Consider the following 22,200-nt stretch of genomic DNA (forward strand, 5'->3'; position numbering starts at 1 on the left):
GAAGAACCTAATTCTGAAGCTGGCATCAGATTAGAGCAAAACATCTTCTTGGTAGAACTTAGAGAACGTGTGAACAGAAAACCATGTGGCAGCTTTACAAATCTGGGAAACAGTTGCCCAATGCCCAAAAGGCACTCACTGATCCAACAGAGCGAGTCTCAACAGAAAAGGGGGAGCTCGATCCTTGAGACCGTAAACCTGAATCTGATTCTGGGAGTGACAAAAAGGAAATCGGTCTTTTGGAAAGAAGCAGTAGAGAAACTCTCACAGCTCAAACTACATACAAATAGAGGAATTTTTTTGTGTGAACTGGAGCGTAAAAGGAGGGACCGAAGAATGACATCCTGATTGAGGCAAAAGGCAGAAACTATCTTAGGCAAGAAGTCGTCCTGGGCTTCCACAGAACCATTTCCCTATACAAAACCAGAAAAGTTTACTTGTAGGATAAGGCCACCAGTTCAGACACTTGAGGTGATGGCTACAAGTAGTAGAACATTGTGAGTAAGAAAAAAAAAAGACAGTGGGATCTCGTTTTTGGTTTCAAACAATGGTTTCTAAAGGGCAGACAGAACCAGATTCAGATCCCACTGAGTCACAGGGGGAACAAACAGGGAGCTGCATGGGAGACTCCCTGCACAAGCATACTAATTAAGGAATGAGAGACAAATAGCCTCTGGAATAAGACAGAAAAGGCATAAGCCTAACCTTTACTAGTGCTGAGAGCCCAATTATGGTCCAGACACAGACTGCAGGAAAGGGAGCATATGTCCTTGAGACAGATGATCCTGATAATCTAGAAGAGCCCACTGAGCATCTTCCAGGACGGCGTAGCACATTTGCCTGGGCCCGTCCGGAGCAATGATGATTACCAGAATGCACCTCGTCTTGATTCTGTGAAGCAGACGAGGAAGAATCTTCAGAGCGAGAAAGGCATAAATCAGGGTGCGATGATGCATAAAACTGGATCTTTGGAATTAGGGTGTTCTGATCATATGGGTCACAAGAGCATTCACTGCTTCTGCTAAAAGTAACCTTGCTAAAAGCAGTCATCTATTACAAATGTGTTGTTTAAAGCTACAAAAATGATTTAGTAAAGAAAAATGCAGGATTAAGTAGTGAATCAAAGAGAAATAACCACTTACATGCAGTGGCTTAAGCATAAGTTAAAAGTTCTACAGAACAGAATTGCTAATATTACAGAATAGAACTAGAACAGTACTGACACAGCCAGTAATATATCTGCAGACACATAATCAGTACAATAGTAATACAACAAGTAACAAGTCTCCAGATACAAAAGGAGTACAGTACTGACAGGCAGAAACGTCCACAGAAAAGCGATCTGCAACACATTGACAATCATAAACATGTCTAAAGAAACACAATCAGTAACATACTTAAAAATAGTTACATATCTACAGATACACAATCAGTACCCAACTAGTAACGTGTGCAGATACACAAGTGACACAACAATTAACATGTCTGCAAAGGCAAATCCAATACTGGACTTACACAGCCAGAAATACATCTGCAGACACACTTCACAGAACCAGAAACGTGGAAACTCATTAACAACAGGATTTCTAAGAGTGCAAAGAGAGCATTGCCTTCTTCTGCAGCATTGCTCCTTCTCTGCTTGAATCAACAAGGTGTTGCTCCATCACTGGCAAGTAAGACTGTGCAGTATTTCAGTCACTGACAGAAACTGCTGTAGGAGCAGGATTGTCTCTTTAGCATACCTGTTGCTAGCGAGTTGCCAGAAGCAAAAGGATTGCTAATGTGAGGTGTTTCCCCAGTCCTCCTCATCTTTCATACACAGCAGACCTACATAGAGTGCCCAGGAAATTTTCAACAAATGTAAGTTATTAAACCTAGTAGTTTACCTTCCACTGATGGGTCACTGACATCGCTCTCACTTATGCTCTCAGTGCTTGATATGACTGCCCGACAGTCCCTGTACACGGTAAATAAATCTGATCCTGTCAAACAAAATAGCGATCAGGCATAACGAGTTTCTTTTGACAAGTAATTTAAAAAGCACACAATAATGTGGTGACCGTTTTCCTTAATGCCATTTTATTATGTCTGCTGAGGCCCCTGTCTGTGTACCAGATGACATAATGCTACTGATACACAGGATGTATATACACTATATACTGTAGCTTAAAGTGTGTGGACACATAAATGAGCTTGCTGGACATCCCCTACATAAATCATGGGCATAAATCTCAGGCTCTTCCCCCACCATTTGCAGCTAAAACTTCCTTCAGTCGCTTTGGAAGGCTTTCCATAAGACTGAAATACAGTGACTATAGAAAAGAATCGTCCTCCCTTAATCACATTCTATTGATTTGCAGCCTGAAATGAAGACACAGTTTTTGTTTTATCCAGATGTATTTTCTCAGTACAACTAATAACATCCAAGTGAAAAATCACACACCAACATGCCAGGCCATGCAAAGACACTCATCTTTTTCTCCTTCTACCACTGTGTGGTCATTTTTGCTGTGTGTTTTGTGTCATTGTCATGTTGAAAGTAAATCTTTTTCCCATTGACAACTTTCTAGCAGAGGGCAGTAGATTTTCCTCAGGAATTTGATGGTATATTGCTCCATCCATTTTTCCTTCTATCCCAACAAGTGCTCCAATCCCTGCTATAGAGAAACACCCCCATAACAGGATTTTACCACTTCCATGCTTTACTGTAGGAATGGTGTTATTTGGATGGTGAGCTGTATTGGATTTCCGCATATCGTTTAGTGTTGAGGCCACAGAATTCAATTTTAGTCTCATCTGACCATAACACCTTTTTCCACGTGGCCTCAATCTTCAAGGTGCGTTCTGAGAAAGCACAGCGGTGACTGCATGTGGTCATTCTTGGAGTGTTTTTTTTATTGCAATCCTTCCATACAAGTCACATTTGTGGAGAGTTTGTGATATTGTTGTCACTTGCACACAATGATCGCTCTTTGCCAAAAATTTCTGCAACTGCTTCAGAGTTGTTGTAGGCGTCTTGTTAGCCTCTCTGACCAGTTTCCTTCTGGCTGTTTGATCCAGTTTGAGTGACATCCTGATCCTGGGAGGGTTTGTGTTGCACTAATTACCTTCCACTTCTAAATAATAGACTTCACTTTGCTTTTTGGCATTGATATAGCCTTTGAGTATTTTCGTATCCACCTCCTGACTTGTGCCGGTCCACAATTTTATCCCAGAGATCTTTTAACAGTGGCCTGCACTGTTGATTGTCTGCTTCAGTTGCACTATCAGGGACTGAAATGCTCCAGGAAAGCTCTTTCATGCTGAGCTAATCAAAATGACCACAGCTGATCACAGTTGAGAGTCAAATGGCTTTGTGTTCCATTGAGAAGGTGATTAGATATACCCAATTACATTTTACGGAGGGGGATCCCTTTTCCAACAAAACATTCTGACATGTTGGTGTTATATCTTTCACTTGGATGTTATAAGGTGCACCGAGTAAATACAGCTGGATAAAACAAAAACAAACTGTGTCTCTTCATTTCAGATTGCAAAGCAACAACATGTGATTATGTGATTATCTTAAAGGGGATCATTTAATTTCTATACCAACTGTATGGTTATGGGAATTTGGACCTTTTAAAAAAAAAAGGTATACTTGTGAGATCAGGTACTGATGTTGGATGAATAGTCCTTGCTCACAATTAATGTCTCAATTCATCGCAAAGGTATTCAATGTTGAGACAAAAAAAAACAAAAAACAGAGAACTGGGGACCGCCTGCAGCTCAAAAGGGCCACCTAAAGGACCCCTACATCCAAATCTGGCATCAGATGAAGCTACAACATCCACATCATGGAACTTAAAGAGTGTCAACAGAAGACCAGGTAGCATTCTTGCAAATCTGGCAAACAGTTGCTTGACCACAAAAAGCCTAACCAGATCTAATGCACTTTGACAGGGAGGGTGGAACCCAATCCTTGAGACCATAAATATGAATGATGGTCTGTCTGGGCCACCTAGAGATGGTGGATCAGGAAGCCAGTGAACACTTAAGACAATCAGTCTTTCTGAAAGCAGCGGTGGCCTAGAGATGAACTCTCACAGTTCGAACCGCATTCAGACAATGGAGGGAAATTTCCCATTGGTGATCTGAATCCAGACAGCAGGAAAAATTATGTCCTGGTTTAGGTGAAAGGCAGAAACTATCTTAGGCAAGAAGGAAGTCCTGGGTCTCAACACCACCTGACCTCTATAGGGTTCCTTGCAAGATAAAGCTGTTGATTCAGACACTTGAAGTGATGACTACAAGGAATACCACCATGTGAGTAAGAGTAGAGAGAGGAATGTCTCTAATGGGATCAAACAGCAGTTACTGAAGTGCAGAGAGAATCAGATCCCACAAAATCATAGAGGAAGGGGGAGCTACAGTCTCTGAAATAAGAGAGAAATCAGCAGAAACCTAGTGGCAATAGTGCTGAGAACTAAATGTTAGTTCATACCAAGCTTCAGGAATGATAGGATTTGTTGCAAAACGTCTAGGGCGTAAGCCGAGAAATTCACACTAAATGAAGTATGCCTTTCATGTCCAATGATAGACCTTGCGAGCAGTAGCCTTCTGACATTTTACCATCATAGAAATCACAGTTTCAAAGATGCCCATCTCACAAAACCTGCGCTCTAACAGCCCTGCCCTTAAAGCCAGAGACCGTGAAGCAGGATGGCGAATAGATCTTAGAAATAGAAATCCTGGCCCCCAAGATTAGCCCACAGAGTGTCTGCCAGGAGTCTTAACAGGCCATTGTACCACATCCATCTAGGCCAGTGCGGAGCAATGAGAATTACCAGAATACACGTCATCTCGGACATGTGAAGCAGAAGAGGATGGGGATTCAGGAAAGGAAAAGTATAGATCATGGTGTACTGATCCCATGGAACCACCAGAGCATCCACTGTTCTGCTAGAGAATCCCTGTGCCTGGAGACAAACCTGTCTAGCTGGTTGTTGAGCCTGGAGACCCAAAGATCCACATCTGGCATACCACACTTGCAACACAAGTCCTAAAACCCCTCTCGGTGTAGAGATCTGCCCCGCAGGTCCAGAAGTGTCAGGTGAGAAAGTCTACCTGCCAATTCCCTATGCCTGGGATGTACACGTCAAATAGAGCTAGAACATGTTGCTCTACCCAGTACAGAATTCGGTCTACCTCCTTTGCTGCAGCAACGTTTCCTGGTTCTCAATAACAGCTTATGTACTTTACTTCCGTGGAGTTGCCTGACTGAATGCGTAGCAAATGACCTGAGACCCGGTCAGTCCAATACTGGAGAGATAGCCACGTGGTCAAAAGCGCCATATTTATTGGGAGGTGAGATTTCTCTAAAGACCAAGTCCCCTGCATGGATAGAGTGCACAGGAAGGGCAATTGTGGATGCTTGGACGTTTTGCATTCCCAATGCTTGGGTGTAAAAGTTCCAGGGTTACAAGCTTGTTACAAGTTTCGTTCCCTTCGACCTCCTTGTCTGTAATATTTTGGTGTCAACATTGGTCATATAATTGCTGAGAGGATATAACCTAGTTAGCCATAGTCTTGCATTAAGAGAGCTACCCCCAGAACAGGGTGCAAGGTGGAGCCTGCAGAAGAGAACATGGCCGTAGAAAAAGCTTTCAGGCTCTTATTTGTGGAGTCCTTTAAAAGGGACATCCTCAACTGGAATGGTAAGCATTTTGTTAAGGTGAGAGATGGCCAGATCCAAAGCAGTGCTGGACTATTTAATAATATAATACAAATGCTGCACTAATTTAAAATGAAATAAAATGCATTAACAACCACTAAACAATTAACCCCAATATCAATGTGCTTAGTGTTTCAAGCTCAAACAAATAATAATGTGTTATATTGTGAAGCGCTGAACAAACTGTTGGCGCTATATAAATCCTGTATAATAATTAAAAAAAAAAAATATATATATATATATATATATATATATATTGTAATTCAAACTATAATAAAAAAAATAAGCATCTTTTTTAAATATCCATGAATATCTGAATGAAAAGTGTTGTAATCTTCCACCCATGATGCACGTTTATGAATTATCATCAGTGAAGCCTTCACCAAAACTCTTAAGGGCATGTTCTCACCTTATTGATGTGACCTCTAATATTAAAAGGTCTTAAAGTGGTTCTAAAGGCAGAAGGCAAATGCTTTCTATACATAAAGGTAAATAGCCTTCTGGGTGCAGTACCTCCCCCCCCCCCCTTATACTTACCTGAGCTCCATCTCGATCCAGAGATGTGCATGAGAGCAGTTCTCCTATGTCTCTCTCTCTCTCCTCATTGGTGCACACAGCTCCTGCTGCTGTCAATCAGAGCCAGTGAGCCAATGAGGAAAGAGTGGGAATGGGGCCAAGCCACACTCTGTATGTGAATGGACAATGTCCATTCAAAGAAGCGTGGCGTGGGAACGAGACTGCTAAAGTGACCCCCCCTCCCATAGCAAGAGGTTTGCTATTGGCGACCCTCTGCAGGGGGGAGGAGCCAAGACTGTCGCCAGCAGGACCCAACAAGATGAGGATCAGGCCTGCTCTATGCAAAACCATTGTACAGAGCAGGTAAGTATAACATGTTTGTTTTTTTCATTTTTAAATTACAACCTTTAGAATCAATTTAAGCACGTATCCTTTCGATAGCAAAGACACAGCTGCTTCACCTATGGTTGCTGCACACTGCTTCAACTCCAGGATTATCACTCATGCACAAAGATGCAAAGAGAGAAAAACTTTGTGCTCTCTGTAATAAATTATATTATATTGTTGCAAAAAAAAAAAAAAACACTCATTTGTACATAGATAACAGGAAGCCTTTAGTCTCAGGGTAGGCGTAAGAAGGAAGGTCCGTACATCAACTTATCCCTGCATTAAACGGTACCATACACTGATCATCTCCAGTTAAAACAACAAAGCAAACTGCAGATTCCTTTGTCGCCACATGATTCCTATGATCCACCCATTCATTGGTTTAATTGGCAATTACATCAGGAGCACAGCATGTCTTCTTTCACTGCGTGTACAGTATGTGCACTTTGAGCTTAAAACACCAAGCACATAGCACAACATCCATTTTATATTATTTTAGAGTATGTAACTTTATGCTTGCAGCTCACGAATTTTATTTCACGCTTTGCACAAGATTTTCTTTGGACCTCTTAGAGACAAGCTCATTAAAAGGGTACAGTGCCAGCAAGCATTAGCAGGGGAGGAAGGGGGGGGGGTAGTGCAAGTACATTATCAGGGCGCTTCTAAACTTCTAAAAAGGGGAGGTACTGGAGGCCTTAGGGGCCTTGTAAGACTCAAAGCCAGAGCAAGTACTGGCAGAAGTGACAGTCTTATCTTGCAATTGTAGTGTGAGCACCACACTTGAAATGGTCAAATCTCAATCAACTTCTATTTAACTGCCCTGTTGGATAAAAGCAACCCGATCAGGGCAGCAGGGAAGGTCACACAGCTGCAGGTGACAAAGCCTCACAGCAGGTGGACAGGAGGAATGGATCTGGGATCGAAGTTCCTAATGGCTCTTGAAGCACAAGCAGCAGCAGGGAGATGTTCAGGAGCACGCCTACATGGGTGCCCCCATAGCACTCAGCCTGCCATGGGGGCATTCGGAAGAAGAAGAGGCAAGGGAGCAATATAATTTCACAAAGCATGCAAGTATAACATTTTTTTAATTTTAAAAACTAGCCTTTACAACCACTTTAAATCAGTGAAGTAGAAAATAGGAGGCCAATCCTTCTAGGATAGCAACAAAAAACTGAATTATGCTGGTAGTAGAAGGGGTTATACCCTGGGTGGGCATAATGCAAAAATGGCATTTGCTGGAGTGGTAATTTTCAGGGGGGCAGTGCCACGGATGGGGACTTGGCGAGGCACTGCCTGAGCGCAACCAGGAGGCTGTGCGCTGCTGGAAGGTGGCCGGCTACTTCTTTCAATACGGTGAGTTCTTAAATTGGGTGGGGGAGGGAGGGGACGGTGGTGGTTGCCCAATTTTAGTGTTGCCTAGGGCAGCACAAGGGATAAATACACCACTGATGGGGACCCACCCCCTCCTCCTACACTGGGAAAAGTTGTTTCATAGTACACACTGCATGTAACATGATCTGTGAATAAGGAAAAAAATTGTGCGACTCTTCAGACTCTCTACCATTCACAGATTGTGTTACAGGACGTGAAAGCAATGAAAGAACTTTTCTTAATGGAGGAGTAGTCAGGTCCCTGTTGGGAGCTTGTTCACTACAGACTCACAGAGGATTTGGAGCCAATAACTCCTGGAGGACCGAACGTTCAGAGACAGAAGAGGATGAGGTATACATGCACAGAAGATTTCTCCAGGATCCAGCTGTCTCAATGATATGAGACATACTTCACTACAGGGTAATTAGGTCACTAATGTTTTTTTTTCCCTCAACAAAACTTCAGCTCTATTGTTAACCTCTTGCCCACTGCCCTAGAGTAGAACTACTGCTACAGAGTGGCACAAAATCACGTATATATACGTGGTTTGCATCTCCAGGTGGGGGGGCACGTGCGTGCCGCCCTACCCGTGCTGCCATTGGCGGCTATGGAGGTCAATCACTGGGTTCCTGCCAAAGATTCGGTGATCGTCGGGGAAAGCTGGAAGGGGCGAGACCTATGCGTAAACAGCACAGGTCTCTCTCCTGCCAGCAAGGACATGCTGCTTTGTATTTCTCTGCACAGCAGAGAAATATAAAGCAGCAGGTTTCCCTAGTAAAAACACACACAGTACATTATGTAAAACCGCACAAAGTAATAATCCGGAGCTCCGGCGCCGACCCACACAATCCGCTGTCATCCATGCAGCTGCGGACCACAACGGGGCAGTGGAGGCCCCTGGTGACATCCCCTGTATCTGGGAGAGGGGCTCCAGGTGATATATCCGCCATTTGTAGCGGCGGACATTCGCGGCCTGGCGCGGCCGCATGATCCGGGACTCCGGCGCCTCGTATTTAAACCCACTGCCATCCGGGTGGCAGTGGCTCATCCAAGGACATCAGAGGCACCCTCTGCATCCCCTGGGTCTGGGAGAGAGGCGCCGCTGTATATTGCCGCTCCCCGTGGCAGCGAGCATCTGCGGCCTACTCCACCTGATACGGACCTCCTCATCCGAGCCACAGTGAGTATAGGAGGCAAGGGGGCTGGCGGCTACTGATCATCCTGCCCCCCCCCAGTGACTCACGAAATGGGGCTCCCGTTCTTTGCTCCAGAAACCGCCCCCCTCTGTGACCACGGCCCCTGTTGAGCCCTGAGGCCTATATACTGCCCTGGTGGAGTGCCGGGGCTCCCTGGATCTGCCCTGGAGGGCCCTGTGCTCATCATAGGGGGACCTCTGTTCTATATGTGTCCCTCGTCCCTCTCAGACCCTAAGGTGGGAGTTGGAGCCATCATCCTGCTCCTGGGAGTTATTGATGGTGGCTACCACGGCCTATGTCCTCTCTACGTCCTCACAGCTCGCTAATTATTTTTACAATATAAAGTTTTTGCGGATAAGCCCGATAGCATCTATGTAACTACAACCCTAATCCTGATTCGGGCGTTATAGGTCCCCTGGGGTTATTATCTCCTTTGGCTATCTAATTTCCAGTTGATCACCCCCAGGAGACTCCCTGTATGCCTTCCACCAAGAAAAAAAGGGGACAAGCTCAAAAGTCCCTCACGACATACCTACTTAAGACGCACGAGATTTGCAGCATGTCTCCAGATAATACAGAATGAGCATCCCTGTCCGATCCCACGAAGGATACCACAGCTCCTTCATTAGCTCTGGTCAATGAATATACACAGCAACTTACAAAGGGGGACCTGGAATCTTGCTTGGAAACTATGTACACCAACCTGGCCGCTAAATTCCAATCAGAATTGCATAAAAGCACTAATGTTCTCTCTCAGGAAATAGCCACATTGGGCTCCAGGACCGACCGCTTAGAAACTTAACATGATGAACTTAGCCTGGCTTATGGTGAACTTTCCAGAGATCATGATCATCTACAAACAGCCTTTTTACAATTGCAGGCGCAGGTTGAGGACCTTGATAATTGAAACCGCAGGAATAATCTGCGAGTCAGGGGAATCCCGGAGTCTGTGTTTGATCTTTCACAAACCATAACCAAGTTATTCAAATCACTCCTTCCAGAGTGTGACCCCGGATCCTTTGCTTGTGACCGCATCCATAGAGCCCTGCGCCCTAAACCTCCTAACGATAAACCGCCTAGGGACATTGTCCTGTGTATGAAGGATTTTCTGAAAAAGAAGACATACTTCGAGCTGCTCGCAATACCCCAACAATCTCTTTCGAAGGCTTGGTTTTACAAATCTTTCCAGATGTTTCTCCGGCTACATTAGAGAAACGTAGAAAAATTAAATAAGTTACCACTGCCCTTTTCTCAGCTCGTATCCGCTATAAATGGGGCTTTCCTTTTAAGCTGATAATTCCTCACAATGGGAGCACATACAGTCAGGTCCATAAATATTGGGACACCGACACAATTCTAACATTTTTGGCTCTATACACCACCACAATGCATTTGAAATGAAACGAACAAGATGTGCTTTAACTGCAGACTGTCAGCTTTAATTTGAGGGTATTAACATCCAAATCAGGTGAACGGTGTAGGAATTACAACAGTTTGCATATGTGCCTCACACTTGTTAAGGGACCAAAAGTAATGGGACAATTGGCTTCTCAGCTGTTACATGGCCAGGTGTGTGTTATTCCCTCATTATCCCAATTACAATGAGCAGATAAATGGTCCAGACTTCATTTCAAGTGTCCTATTTGCATTTGGAATCTGTTGCTGTCAACTCTCAAGATGAGATCCAAAGAGCTGTCACTATCAGTGAAGCAAGCCATCATTAGGCTGAAAAAACAAAACAAACCCATCAGAGAGATAGCAAAAACATTAGGCGTGGCCAAAACAACTGTTTGGAACATTCTTAAAAAGAAGGAACGCACCGGTGAGCTCAGCAACACCAAAAGACCTGGAAGACCCCGGAAAACAACTATGGTGGATGACCGAAGAATTCTTTCCCTGGTGAAGAAAACACCCTTCACAACAGTAGGCCAGATCAAGAACACTCTCCAGGAGGTAGGTGTGTGTATGTGTGTCAAAGTCAACAATCAAGAGAAGACTTCACCAGAGTGAATACAGAGGGTTCACCACAAGATGTAAACATTGGTGAGCCTCAAAACAGGAAGGCCAGATTAGAGTTTGCCAAACGACATCTAAAAAAGCCTTCACAGTTCTGGAACAACATCCTATGGACAGATGAGACCAAGATCAACTTGTACCAGAGTGATGGGAAGAGAAGAGTATGGAGAAGGAAAGGAACTGCTCATGATCCTAAGCATACCACCTCATCAGTGAAGCATGGTGGTGGTAGTGTCATGGCGTGGGCATGTATGGCTGCCAATGGAACTGGTTCTCTTGTATTTATTGATGATGTGACTGCTGACAAAAGCAGCAGGATGAATTCTGAAGTGTTTCGGGCAATATTATCTGCTCATATTCAGCTAAATGCTTCAGAACTCATTGGATGCCGCTTCACAGTGCAGATGGACAATGACCCAAAGCATACTGCAAAAGCAACCAAAGAGTTTTTAAGGGAAAGAAGTGGAATGTTATGCAATGGCCAAGTCAATCACCTGACCTGAATCTGATGGAGCATGCATTTCACTTGCTGAAGACAAAACGGAAGGGAAAATGCCCCAAAAACAAGCAGGAACTGAAGACAGTTGCAGTAGAGGCCTGGCAGAGCATCACCAGGGATGAAACCCAGTGTCTGGTGATGTCTATGCGTTCCAGACTTCAGACTGTAATTGCCTGCAAAGGATTTGCAACCAAGTATTAAAAAGTGAAAGTTTGATTTATGATTATTATTCTGTCCCATTACTTTTGGTCCCTTAACAAGTGGGAGGCACATATGCAAACTGTTGTAATTCCTACACCGTTCACATGATTTGGATGTAAATACCCTCAAATTAAAGCTGACAGTCTGCAGTTAAAGCACATCTTGTTTGTTTCATTTCAAATGCATTGTGGTGGTGTATAGAGCCAAAAATGTTAGAATTGTGTCGATGTCCCAATATTTATGGACCTGACTGTATATAGCCACATCCCTTTCCGGAGGTAGAGAAATTTTGGCCAAATTGTGCCTGGCGGACGCCCCATCACCTCAACGTCCGCCCTCTACCCCTCGTGTCTCTCCCATTTGGCATACTCCATCTCTACGGAGGGATAGGAGGAGAGTCCGACAAGAACCGGGTTGATATGACTATGCTGATTTGCCTATTACCCATGGTTTTGATAGTCCTTAGTCCTGGTCCACAGTTTACTATGACTGACACAAGAATCGGGATACAGGGATTTTGCTCATTTCTATCTCTTACACCTTTAGGATGTGCACTTTTGTGGTCACTGCTGGAATATTTCTGTGTTTCTGGAATCTATGTATGCTTTCTCGTTGATATCTGGATGTGTTAAGGCTTATCAAGGGTCCTCGGACCCTCTTAATACCATCCATTCATTCATGGCTTCCAAACTCTTGAACACATTACCCCACCCTGCCGCCTGACATGGCCGGAGGTGTCACCGCCCGATTGTGGGGTGGCAGCTCCGTTTTCCATGTTTTACGGAGACAGGGTTTGGGCTCATTTAGCCCTTTGATGTTTGAATTTTCTGTTTTTCAGGTATGGCAAATTGCCTGCCTGATCCATGTTTTTCAGTTATCCTCTTAATTGTAGGAGCTATTAAGGCTTCACTTCTATTGTTTTTTGTCTTTTCTCTTTTCAAAGCTTTAGTGCATGATGTTGGTTCTGTGCCGGTTTGTGGACGTCACGACCCCCATATTGGGGTCTGGATGTCCCCTAAGCTGGTACTACTGCCTGTTAATCTGTCTGATGTGGACTTGCGGGTCCTTATGTCTAGCCAGACAATTCTAGGAGATGTCTTTTCAATGTCTATTTTTATGCTGATAGTTACAACTTTTTTATGCTATGGTAATTCAATGTATTTCACATAATGTCCAGGGTTTTTTAACTTACCAAATAAGCGCAAAACAGCCTTTCTTCAATATAAGCGTCTAGGGGCTAAAATTATTTTATTACAGGAAACACACTTTACAGCTGCAAAACATCCAACATATTTTCATAAATCCTATAGGCAGGGGTGTTATACCTTACATTCCTCTAAAAGTAGAGGAGTAGCCATCTTTCTACATAATTCATTCCCCTTTGAGGTTCAACATGTGTATCGTGATCCGGACAGTAGGTTTATCATTCTTAACGGCACCCTCTCAGGTCGAGAACTCACGACTGCTAATATCTATGCACCAAATTCAGCACAAGCTTCCTTTTTTTCTAAAATTTTTTGATGTTCTGGAAAGGTTTTTGTCCCCCCATCTATTGGTGGGTGGTGATTTTAACCTGGTAGCAAACCCTCTTTTGGACCGAAGCTCCTCCTCACACTCCCAGGCTTTCCCAAAATCCCTTACTAAAAAACTAGATGCCCTCCAATTGGTGGATACCTGGAGGGCGCATAATGCGGGAGCCAGGGATTACTCATTTTATTCTCACCCACTTGACTCTTATGCTAGATTAGACTATATCTATTGTACCCCTATTTTACTATCTAATTCTAGGACAGCTTGCATCCACTTGAGCCCCTGGTCGGATCACAATTTTATGGCATTATCCATCACATTTATAGGATTGGCACCTACCCCCTTCTCTTGGAGACTTAATGATTCTATGCTTACTGATCCTGACTCTCGCCAAGAGGTGGTTACGTCTATCCAGGAATATTTTCAGTCTAACTCGACTCCTGATAGATCTTCAACCCCACTATAGGTAGCTCATAAGGCGGTCCTACGCGGCGGCCTTATCTGTATGGCTTCATCCAGAAATAGAAAAAGATGGCAGCAAATTCTACTTCTTACCCGAGAATTAGAAGCACATTATAGAAGTCATATTGCAAATCCATCTCTTCTTAATAAACAGTTATTGTCCCAAAAGCGCTTAGAATTGAATACCCTGCTTTCCCAAAAGTCTGAAAAAGCTCTCCGCTGGTCGAAGGCCTTGTTCTTGTTACATAGCAACTCAGCATCCACTATGTTTGCAAGGAAATTGAACCACTCTCTGCGCCCCCACGTTTATAAGTTACGCACTAACTTGGGCGCTATTTCATCTCTACCTCAGGAAGTTTTGGGTATTTTTGAAAACTTTTATTCTAACTTATTAGCTCCTCCACAGTCAGATTCCGTTCCGCCATCCGACTCATGGCTGGATTCTATACCCCCCCTGCTCTTACATCTTCTCAGCTTGCCTCTCTTAATGCCCCCTGTACTTTGGAGGAAATAACCTGTGCGATTAGCGCGCTAAAGAGTTCTACTGCACCGGGTCCTGACGGATTCACCGCTAGTTATAATAAACATTTTGCCCCTATGCTGGCTCCCTATTTGATAACCTGATTTAATGATGTCTTGCAGGGGGGTAAGTTCCCTGAAGAGATGCTATTGGCTAATATGTCTTTAATACCAAAACCACAGAAAGACCAGTTTACCACAAAACTATTGACCAATCTCAGTAATGAATAACGATTTGAAAATATTTAGCCGTATTTTGGCAGACAGGTTGGCCCCTATTATCTCCTCTTTGGTTTCTCCGAACCAATCGGGTTTTATTCCTGACAGATTCATTACTGATAAACATTCGCCTCACACTAAATGTTATTCAAGATGCCAACTTACATTCTAAAGAGGTTCTGTTGATGAGTCTGGACATAAAAAAGGCTTTTAACAGTGTTCTTTGGCACTATTTATTTTCCTTGCTGCAGAAAATGGGCTTCAGTGACGAGTTTTTAGCTGGTATACGCGCCCTATACGACTCTCCTAAAACGAGAATAAGGCTTCCTGGCTGTAATTCTGAATTTTTTACCTTGGGTAGGAGGTACCCGTCAGGGCTGTCCTCTTTCACCCCTTTTATTTGCGCTGGTGTTGGAACCTTTGGCAGTAGCGATCAGATCACATCCGGATATTTCTGGCTACCCATTATTAGTTTCACATTTCAAAATAAGCATGTATGCTGATGATGTTATGCTTTTTCTTACTAACCCGTTAACTTCATTGCCTAATTTATGTGCCGTATTGAACGATTTTGCTATAGCGTCAGGTCTTACTGTTAATTTTACCAAATCAGTGATTATGCCTGTTAGTTAATGTTCCTGATCCCCCTAAGTGCATCTCTCCGTAGTTCTTTTCCATTTCGTTGGGCCATGGACCGGATATCCTATTTAGGTATTCATCTCACTCCCAGATACTCGGATATGTTTGCGGCTAATTATCCACCATGTGTATCACGTCTCTCTACTCTATTGAAGATTTGGCATGGTTACTCTATTTCCTTCCTGGGTAGAGTCACGGCGTTTAAAATGAATATTTTGCCTAAACTACTTTATCTTTTTAGAGCTCTTCCAATCCCGGTCTCGAAAACAATTTTGGACCACTTTCAGCGGACTATCAACAAGTTTATTTAGGGTAATAAGCGTCCACGTTTTGCTTCATCCATTTTGTACCGCTCACAACGGATGGGAGGCCTCGGCCTTCCCAATTTTTGGCTATATTACCTCTCGGCTCGTTTTGCGCAACTATCACAATGGGAAACTATTAACTCTCAGATCCCATGGATCAAGTTTGAATCTCAGTCTATATGCCCATTCTATTTACTGGGTATTTTGTTGTCCAAAATTTCCCCCCGCTCTCTTACTTTTCATAACTCTATAGTGACCCATTCACTGACACTTTGGTCAAAATACAAATATAAATTGAATCTGGTCTCTTCTATTCCCCCAGGTGTTTCACTTTTTGGTGATCCTACTTTTGTTGCAGCTTTTTCTTCCCCTCAAACGTTTCGTTGGTGGTATGATCGCTCTTTTATCAGATTATCTGATTTTCAAAGAGGAGGATCTTATATTACCTTTGATATGCTGCGCATGCTTTTTGATATCCCTCTTCGTGAGTACCATCGTTACCGACAGATTAGACATTTTTTTGGTTCACACTTTGGCCTTGTGCCATCTTCTCCAATTTCCTTTTTTGAACGTATCAGCCGTGACTCTCCTAGGGGAAGGGGTCTTATTTCTGATCTTTATCACCAATCTTTGATCTGTCTTTTTCATACCCCCCCCCCTATATAGACAAAAATGGGAGGAAGATAGTGGAATCACTTTTTTGGATGAGGATTGGGATTCCATGGTGGATAAACATATGCAAGTGTTCTCGATCTCTTTCTATTCGTGAGACGGCCCTCAAGGTTTTAACTAGATAATATTATACCCCATCAAGACTACATGTACTGTTCCCACAAACGTCCCCTTTATGTTTCCGGGGCTGTGGCCTCATAGGTACTTTGGTTCATATATTTTGGGATTGCCCGACCATATCTATTATTTGGTGCAAGATATCTGAGGTGGCTACCTCACTGGTGGGTACCCGGTACGATTATCTTTACAGACCTGTCTATTGAGGGCTCATATCCCGGGGGTCTCTGATGCCATTATGAGATTGATACATACTACCGTATTTGCCGGCGTATGAGACGACTTTTTGACCCTTGAAAATCGTCTCAAAAGTCGGGGGTCGTCTTATACGCCGGTACACATGTTAGGGGGGCTGCGGCATTAAGTACAGGGGTTTGCAGGGGCTGACGTCTCTTACCTGGATCCAGTCCCACGACGATCCGGTCCAGGAAGCGCGGCGTCTCCTTCAGTTCGGCCACTGGATGTTCGTGCGGCTGCGCGGCTCCGCCTCCTCACCGGTGATTGGCCGCCAGAACTGTAGCTCAGGAAAGGCACACAGGCGGCCAATCACCGGCGAGGGGGCGGAGCCGAGCGGCCCCGCGAAAATTGAGTGCCGGAGCAGCAGGTAAGTGCTCTGTGTAGAGGTGCTGCTGCAACCACATATGCTGGCTGCAGCAGCACCATACGAGAACAGGGTCAGCAAGTCTCAGTGGGAGGAATAGTGCCCCATCATTGGTGTCACTGATACCAATGATGGGGCACTATTCCTCCCACTGATACCAACGATGGGGCACTATTCCTCCCCCCACTGACACCAACGATGGGGCACTATTCCTCCCCCCACTGACACCAATGATGGGGCACTATTCCACCCCTCACTGACACCAATGATGGGACACCATTCCTCCCACTGACACCAATGATGGGGCACTATTCCTGCCACTGATACCAATGATGGGGCACTATTCCTGCCACTGATACCAATGATGGGACACCTATTCCCCCCACTGATACCAATGATGGGGCACTATTCCTCCCACTGATGCCAATGATGGGGCACCATTCCTGCCACTGATACCAATGATGGGGCACCTATTCCCCCCACTGATACCAATGATGGGGCACTATTCCTCCCACTGATACCAATGATGGGGCACTATTCCTCCCACTGACATCAATGATGGGGCACTATTCCTCCCACTGGTGTGCATTGGAAGAGGGGTAGTCTTATACGGCGAGTATAGCCCAAACACTACATTTTAGCAGGAAAAGTAGGGGGGTCGTCTTATACGCCCAGTCGTCTTATACGCCGGCAAATACGGTATATGTATTGCCACTTTATGGTCTATTGCCTTACATTGGAGGTCCAATTCTGTACCCTTGGCCTCCGTTTTACATAGAATTGATGCTGTAATGCTCATGGAATGTATTCATTATACCCTACTACAGATAAGATGCATTTATTTGATAAAAAAATGGGAGTCATGGAGGGATTATAGACATTTATTGCATAATTAATAACATTCCCAATGAAAGTTGACTGGCATATACTGTTGACAGATGTATCATTCCATCTACCTTATCTACATATTTCATGTACTTGCAACCTACTATTTTCTATTTCTTCTCTTTCTTTCGTTAATATACTTTTCTGCATTGTACTTTTCAAAAGTGCCTTGTTTTTGCTGTAAGTATCATTTGAAAATGTACTGTTTTACAGTCTACTTTTGTACAATAAAACCGTTTGTAAACAAAAAACAGCACAAAGCACAGTTAACCCTTTGATTGCCCCAGATGTTAACCCCTTCCTGCCCAGAGTCATTAGTACAGTGTCAGTGCTTTTTATTAGCACTGATCACTGTATTAGTGTCATTGGGATGTCAGTGGCAGTTAGTTCCCACACATTGTCAGAATGCCCACCACAGTCCCGCTATAAGTCGCTGATAACCGCCATTACTAGTTTAAAAAAAATTAAAATAAAGATTCCAGTATATATAATCCATTTGTAAATGCTACGATTTTCATGTAAACCAATTACTATACAGGTGAAACTCGAAAAATTTGAATATCGTGCAAAAGTTCATTTATTTCAGTAATGCAACTTAAAGGTGAAACTAATATATGAGATAGACTCATTACATGCAACGCAAGATAGTTCAAGCTGTGATTTGTCATAATTGTGATGATTATGGCTTACAGCTCATGAAAACCCCAAATCCACAATCTCAGAAAATTAGAAGATTAAATGCAATCAATAAAACAAGGATTGTACATAGAACAATATCGGACCTCTGAAAAGTATAAGCATGCATATGTACTCAGTACTTGGTTTGGGCCCCTTTTGCAGCAATTACTGCCTCGATGCGGCGTGGCATGGAAGCTATCAGCCTGTGGCACTGCTGAGGTGTTATGGAAGACCAGCATGCTTCAATAGCGGCCTTCAGCTCTTCTGCATTGTTCAGTCTTATGTCTCATCTTTCTCTTGGCAATGGAGGTCAGGCGAGTTTGCTAGCCAATCAAGCACAGTAATCCCACAGTCACTGAACCAGGATTTGGTGCTTTTGGCAGTGTGGGCAGGTGCCAAGTCCTGCTGGAAAATGAAGTCCGCATCCCCATAAAGCTAGTCTGCGGAAGGAAGCATGAAGTGCTCCAAAATCTCCTGGTAGATGGCTGCGTTGACCCTGGACTTAATGAAGCATGACTCCCCAAATCAACACAGACTGTGGAAACTTCACACAGGACTTCAAGCATCTTGCAGTGTGTGCCTCTCCATTCTTCCTCCATACTCTGGGTCCTTGGTTTCCAAATGAGATGCAAAAGTTGCTCTCATCAGAAAAGAGGACTTTGGACCAATGAGCAACAGACCAGGTCTGTTTTTCTTTAGCCCAGGTAAGACACTTCTGACGTTGAGCGGCTTGACAAGAGGAATACGACATTTGAAGCCCATGTCCAGGATCCGTCTGTGTGTGGTGGCTTTTGATGCACTGACTCCAGCCTCAGTCCACTCCTTGTGAAAGTCCCCAACACTTTTGAATGGCCTTTTCCTGACAATCCTCTCCAGGCTGCGGTCATCCCTGCTGCTTGTGTACCTTTTTCTTCCACACTTTTCCCTTCCATATAACTTTCTATTAATGTGCTTTGATACAGCACTTTGGGAACATCCAACTTCTTTTGCAATTACCTTTTGAGGCTTTCCCTCCTTATGGAGGGTGTCAATGATGGTTTTCTGCACAACTGTCAGGTCAGCATGATTGTGATTCCTACCAAACCAGACAGAGAACATTTAAAGGCTCAGGAACCCTTTGCATGTGTTATGGCTTAATTAGCTGCTAAGAGTGGGACACTTTGAGCATAGACTATTGCACCTTTTCACAATATTCAAATTTTCTGAGATTGTGGATTTGGGGTTTTCATGAGCTGTAAGCCATAATCATCACAATTATGACAAATTACGGCTTGAACTATCTTGCTTTGCATGTAATGAGTCGATCTCATATATTCGTTTCACCTTTGCATTACTGAAATAAATGAACTTTTGCATGATATTCTAATTTTTTGAGTATCATCTGTACACTAATTGGGATTTTTTTTTTTTTTTTAGCAAAGACATGTAGCAGATTACATTTTGGTCTAAATTTATGAAGACATTTGATTTTTAAATTTTTTTTACTGGATATGTTTTATAGAAAAAGTCAAAAATATTGTTTTGGGTTTTTTTTTCAAAATTGTGATCAAATACCACCAAAAGAAAGCTCTATTTGTGGGGAAAAAAAGGACATACATTTAATTTATGTAGAGCGTTGCATGACCGCGCAATTACCAGTTGAAGTAACAGCGCCGTACCGCAAAAAATGGCCTGGCCTGGTCAGGAAGGGGGGAAATTCTCTGGAGGGCAAGTGGTTAAACCCCAAGATAAGCAAATATTGCTTAAATACAACAGGCATGCATATTCTTACTTGAATCTTTGTGTATTTCTTCCAGATCTGTGCAGTAATTCAGCATGATACTTCACCTCTGTGCAGAAGCGTAACATGCTACTAAACCCATGACTCTGCATTCAATATATCTGGTCTCACACAGTACATGGACATGCAATTATTTCTATCAGTGTCTGGCCAAGCACTGGTTAAAGCTTCTAGGAGGAGTATTCATTCTCCTCTGACTGTCCTATGTTGTGCAGAGAGACTGGTCTTGTATGCACCCTTCTGTTTTCTGCACAGGCTATTTGCAGCAAAGTCTGCAACTTTTACAAGGTGATATCTGTATTTACAAAGTCATCTGGTGCATACAAAATGAGTGTTCCTTTGTGTCTGATCAGTAATACCTTAAAAGGTTGTCCCCCTCTGTAATGTACAGCGCTGAGCAAAGTATTGGCGCTTTACAAATACTGTATAATAATAATGCCTGGAATTTATCTTTTAATACAGGAATTAAATAAATTTACCTTTCTTATCTAAAGTATCTTGATCAGCCAAAGAATCACTACCATCACTTTCATACATGGCCTCAGTGCTTTTAACCCCTGGCTGCTCTCTGTACACTTCACATATTTCTGGCTGTTTATCTGCAAAGCAAAAGACACAATTAAGGTTTCCTGCAAAAAAAAAAAAAAAAAATGCCCCACCCTCCACTCCAGAACCATTGCACAATTATTGGTTTTTCAGACGTGAACACCACATGTACTACAAGAAAAAAAATGACAAAGATTCACTCCAGTGCATAAAGCCATGAAAATACAAATTTAGCTCTGATGTTCCAGTAAAAGTATGGCAAAACAAGCATAACAATTTTTTGAATTCACTCCTTTCCAGAGGTAATGACAATGTGACCGCTGCAGGAACAACATAAATCTGCATATGTGGAGGGTTCCCCTTTGGAAATGGGACCAATAAGTAAATTAACTGGCTAAGGGCTCATGCAGAGAGCTGCATAAAACATGCTATATTATTAGAAAACATTTTTTTTCTTTCAACAGATCTGAATGCAGATGTATTGCTTTACAGTATATGGGTCCAAACACACAGCATATCTACACATAGTTATGGCCAAAATTATTGGCACCCCTGCATTTCTATCAGATAATGCACCACTTTCGTCCAGAAAATTGTTGCAATTACAAGAGTTTAGGCATTCTCATGTTTATTTCTTTTGTTTGTATATATGACATAAAAAAAAGAGAAACAAAAAGATAAATCTGACATATTCCACCCAAAACTGCAAAAATGGACTGGACAAAATTATTGGGATCTTCTCAAAATTGTCAGAAATTGCATTCCAAGTTTGTGATACTTCTGTAATGTGTAATTAAACTCACCTGTATCAATTAAAAGGTGCCGACAATATAGAAAACACACCAGCAGCCAGGTAAAATGGTGAAAATTTGACTTTTGCCGGCCATAAACGGTTCGTTTATCAGCCGACTTTTCGGACGAAAAACGAAAAAAAAAATCGGTAGTTCTGTTGCCACCAGTGCTTACGAAAATCGTCAGTTTTTCGTAAATTTTCCAGCATGACTGATAAAAGAAACGAGGAGGAACCGCAAAAATCGGCCGACGACATTGCCCCACTAACGGTGCGAATATCGGCTGACTGTTTCGGATGCCACATGGAGCATGGAGGTGAGAAAGAGCAGCAAAGAAGTGTTCTCAAATCCTCAGACAAAAATAGTGGAAAAGCATGGACATTCTCAAGGTTACAAGTCCATCTCCAGAGATCTTAATGTTTGTGTCCGCAACACTGTCAAGAAGTTTACAGCCCATGGTGCTGTAGATAATCTCCCTGGACATGGACAATAGATAAAAATTGATCAGAGATTGCAACGGAGGATTGTTCAAATGGTGGCTAAAGAACCTTGATCAA

At 43.1% G+C, this 22,200-nt stretch overlaps 1 protein-coding gene across 1 annotated transcript in view; it reads right to left on the minus strand.

Moving 5' to 3' along the window:
- Positions 1-372: 372 nt before the first annotated feature.
- LOC149447654 (tudor domain-containing protein 15-like) overlaps positions 373-22,200 on the minus strand; it is a 73,628-nt gene continuing 51,800 nt past the window's right edge. Inside the window, exons 6-9 of the mRNA XM_089652246.1 lie at positions 20,786-20,905; positions 10,310-10,384; positions 1,887-1,982; positions 373-413 (exon numbers count right to left, since the gene is read on the minus strand). Of these exons, the coding sequence (XP_089508372.1) occupies positions 373-413; positions 1,887-1,982; positions 10,310-10,384; positions 20,786-20,905 (332 nt within the window). The remainder of the gene's footprint in view (positions 414-1,886; positions 1,983-10,309; positions 10,385-20,785; positions 20,906-22,200) is intronic.

The sequence above is a fragment of the Staurois parvus genome, unplaced genomic scaffold (genome assembly GCF_062004578.1).
Source record: "Staurois parvus isolate SC_StPar_1 unplaced genomic scaffold, SC_StPar_1.0 ptg000678l, whole genome shotgun sequence".
Classification (NCBI taxonomy): Eukaryota; Metazoa; Chordata; class Amphibia; order Anura; family Ranidae; genus Staurois; species Staurois parvus.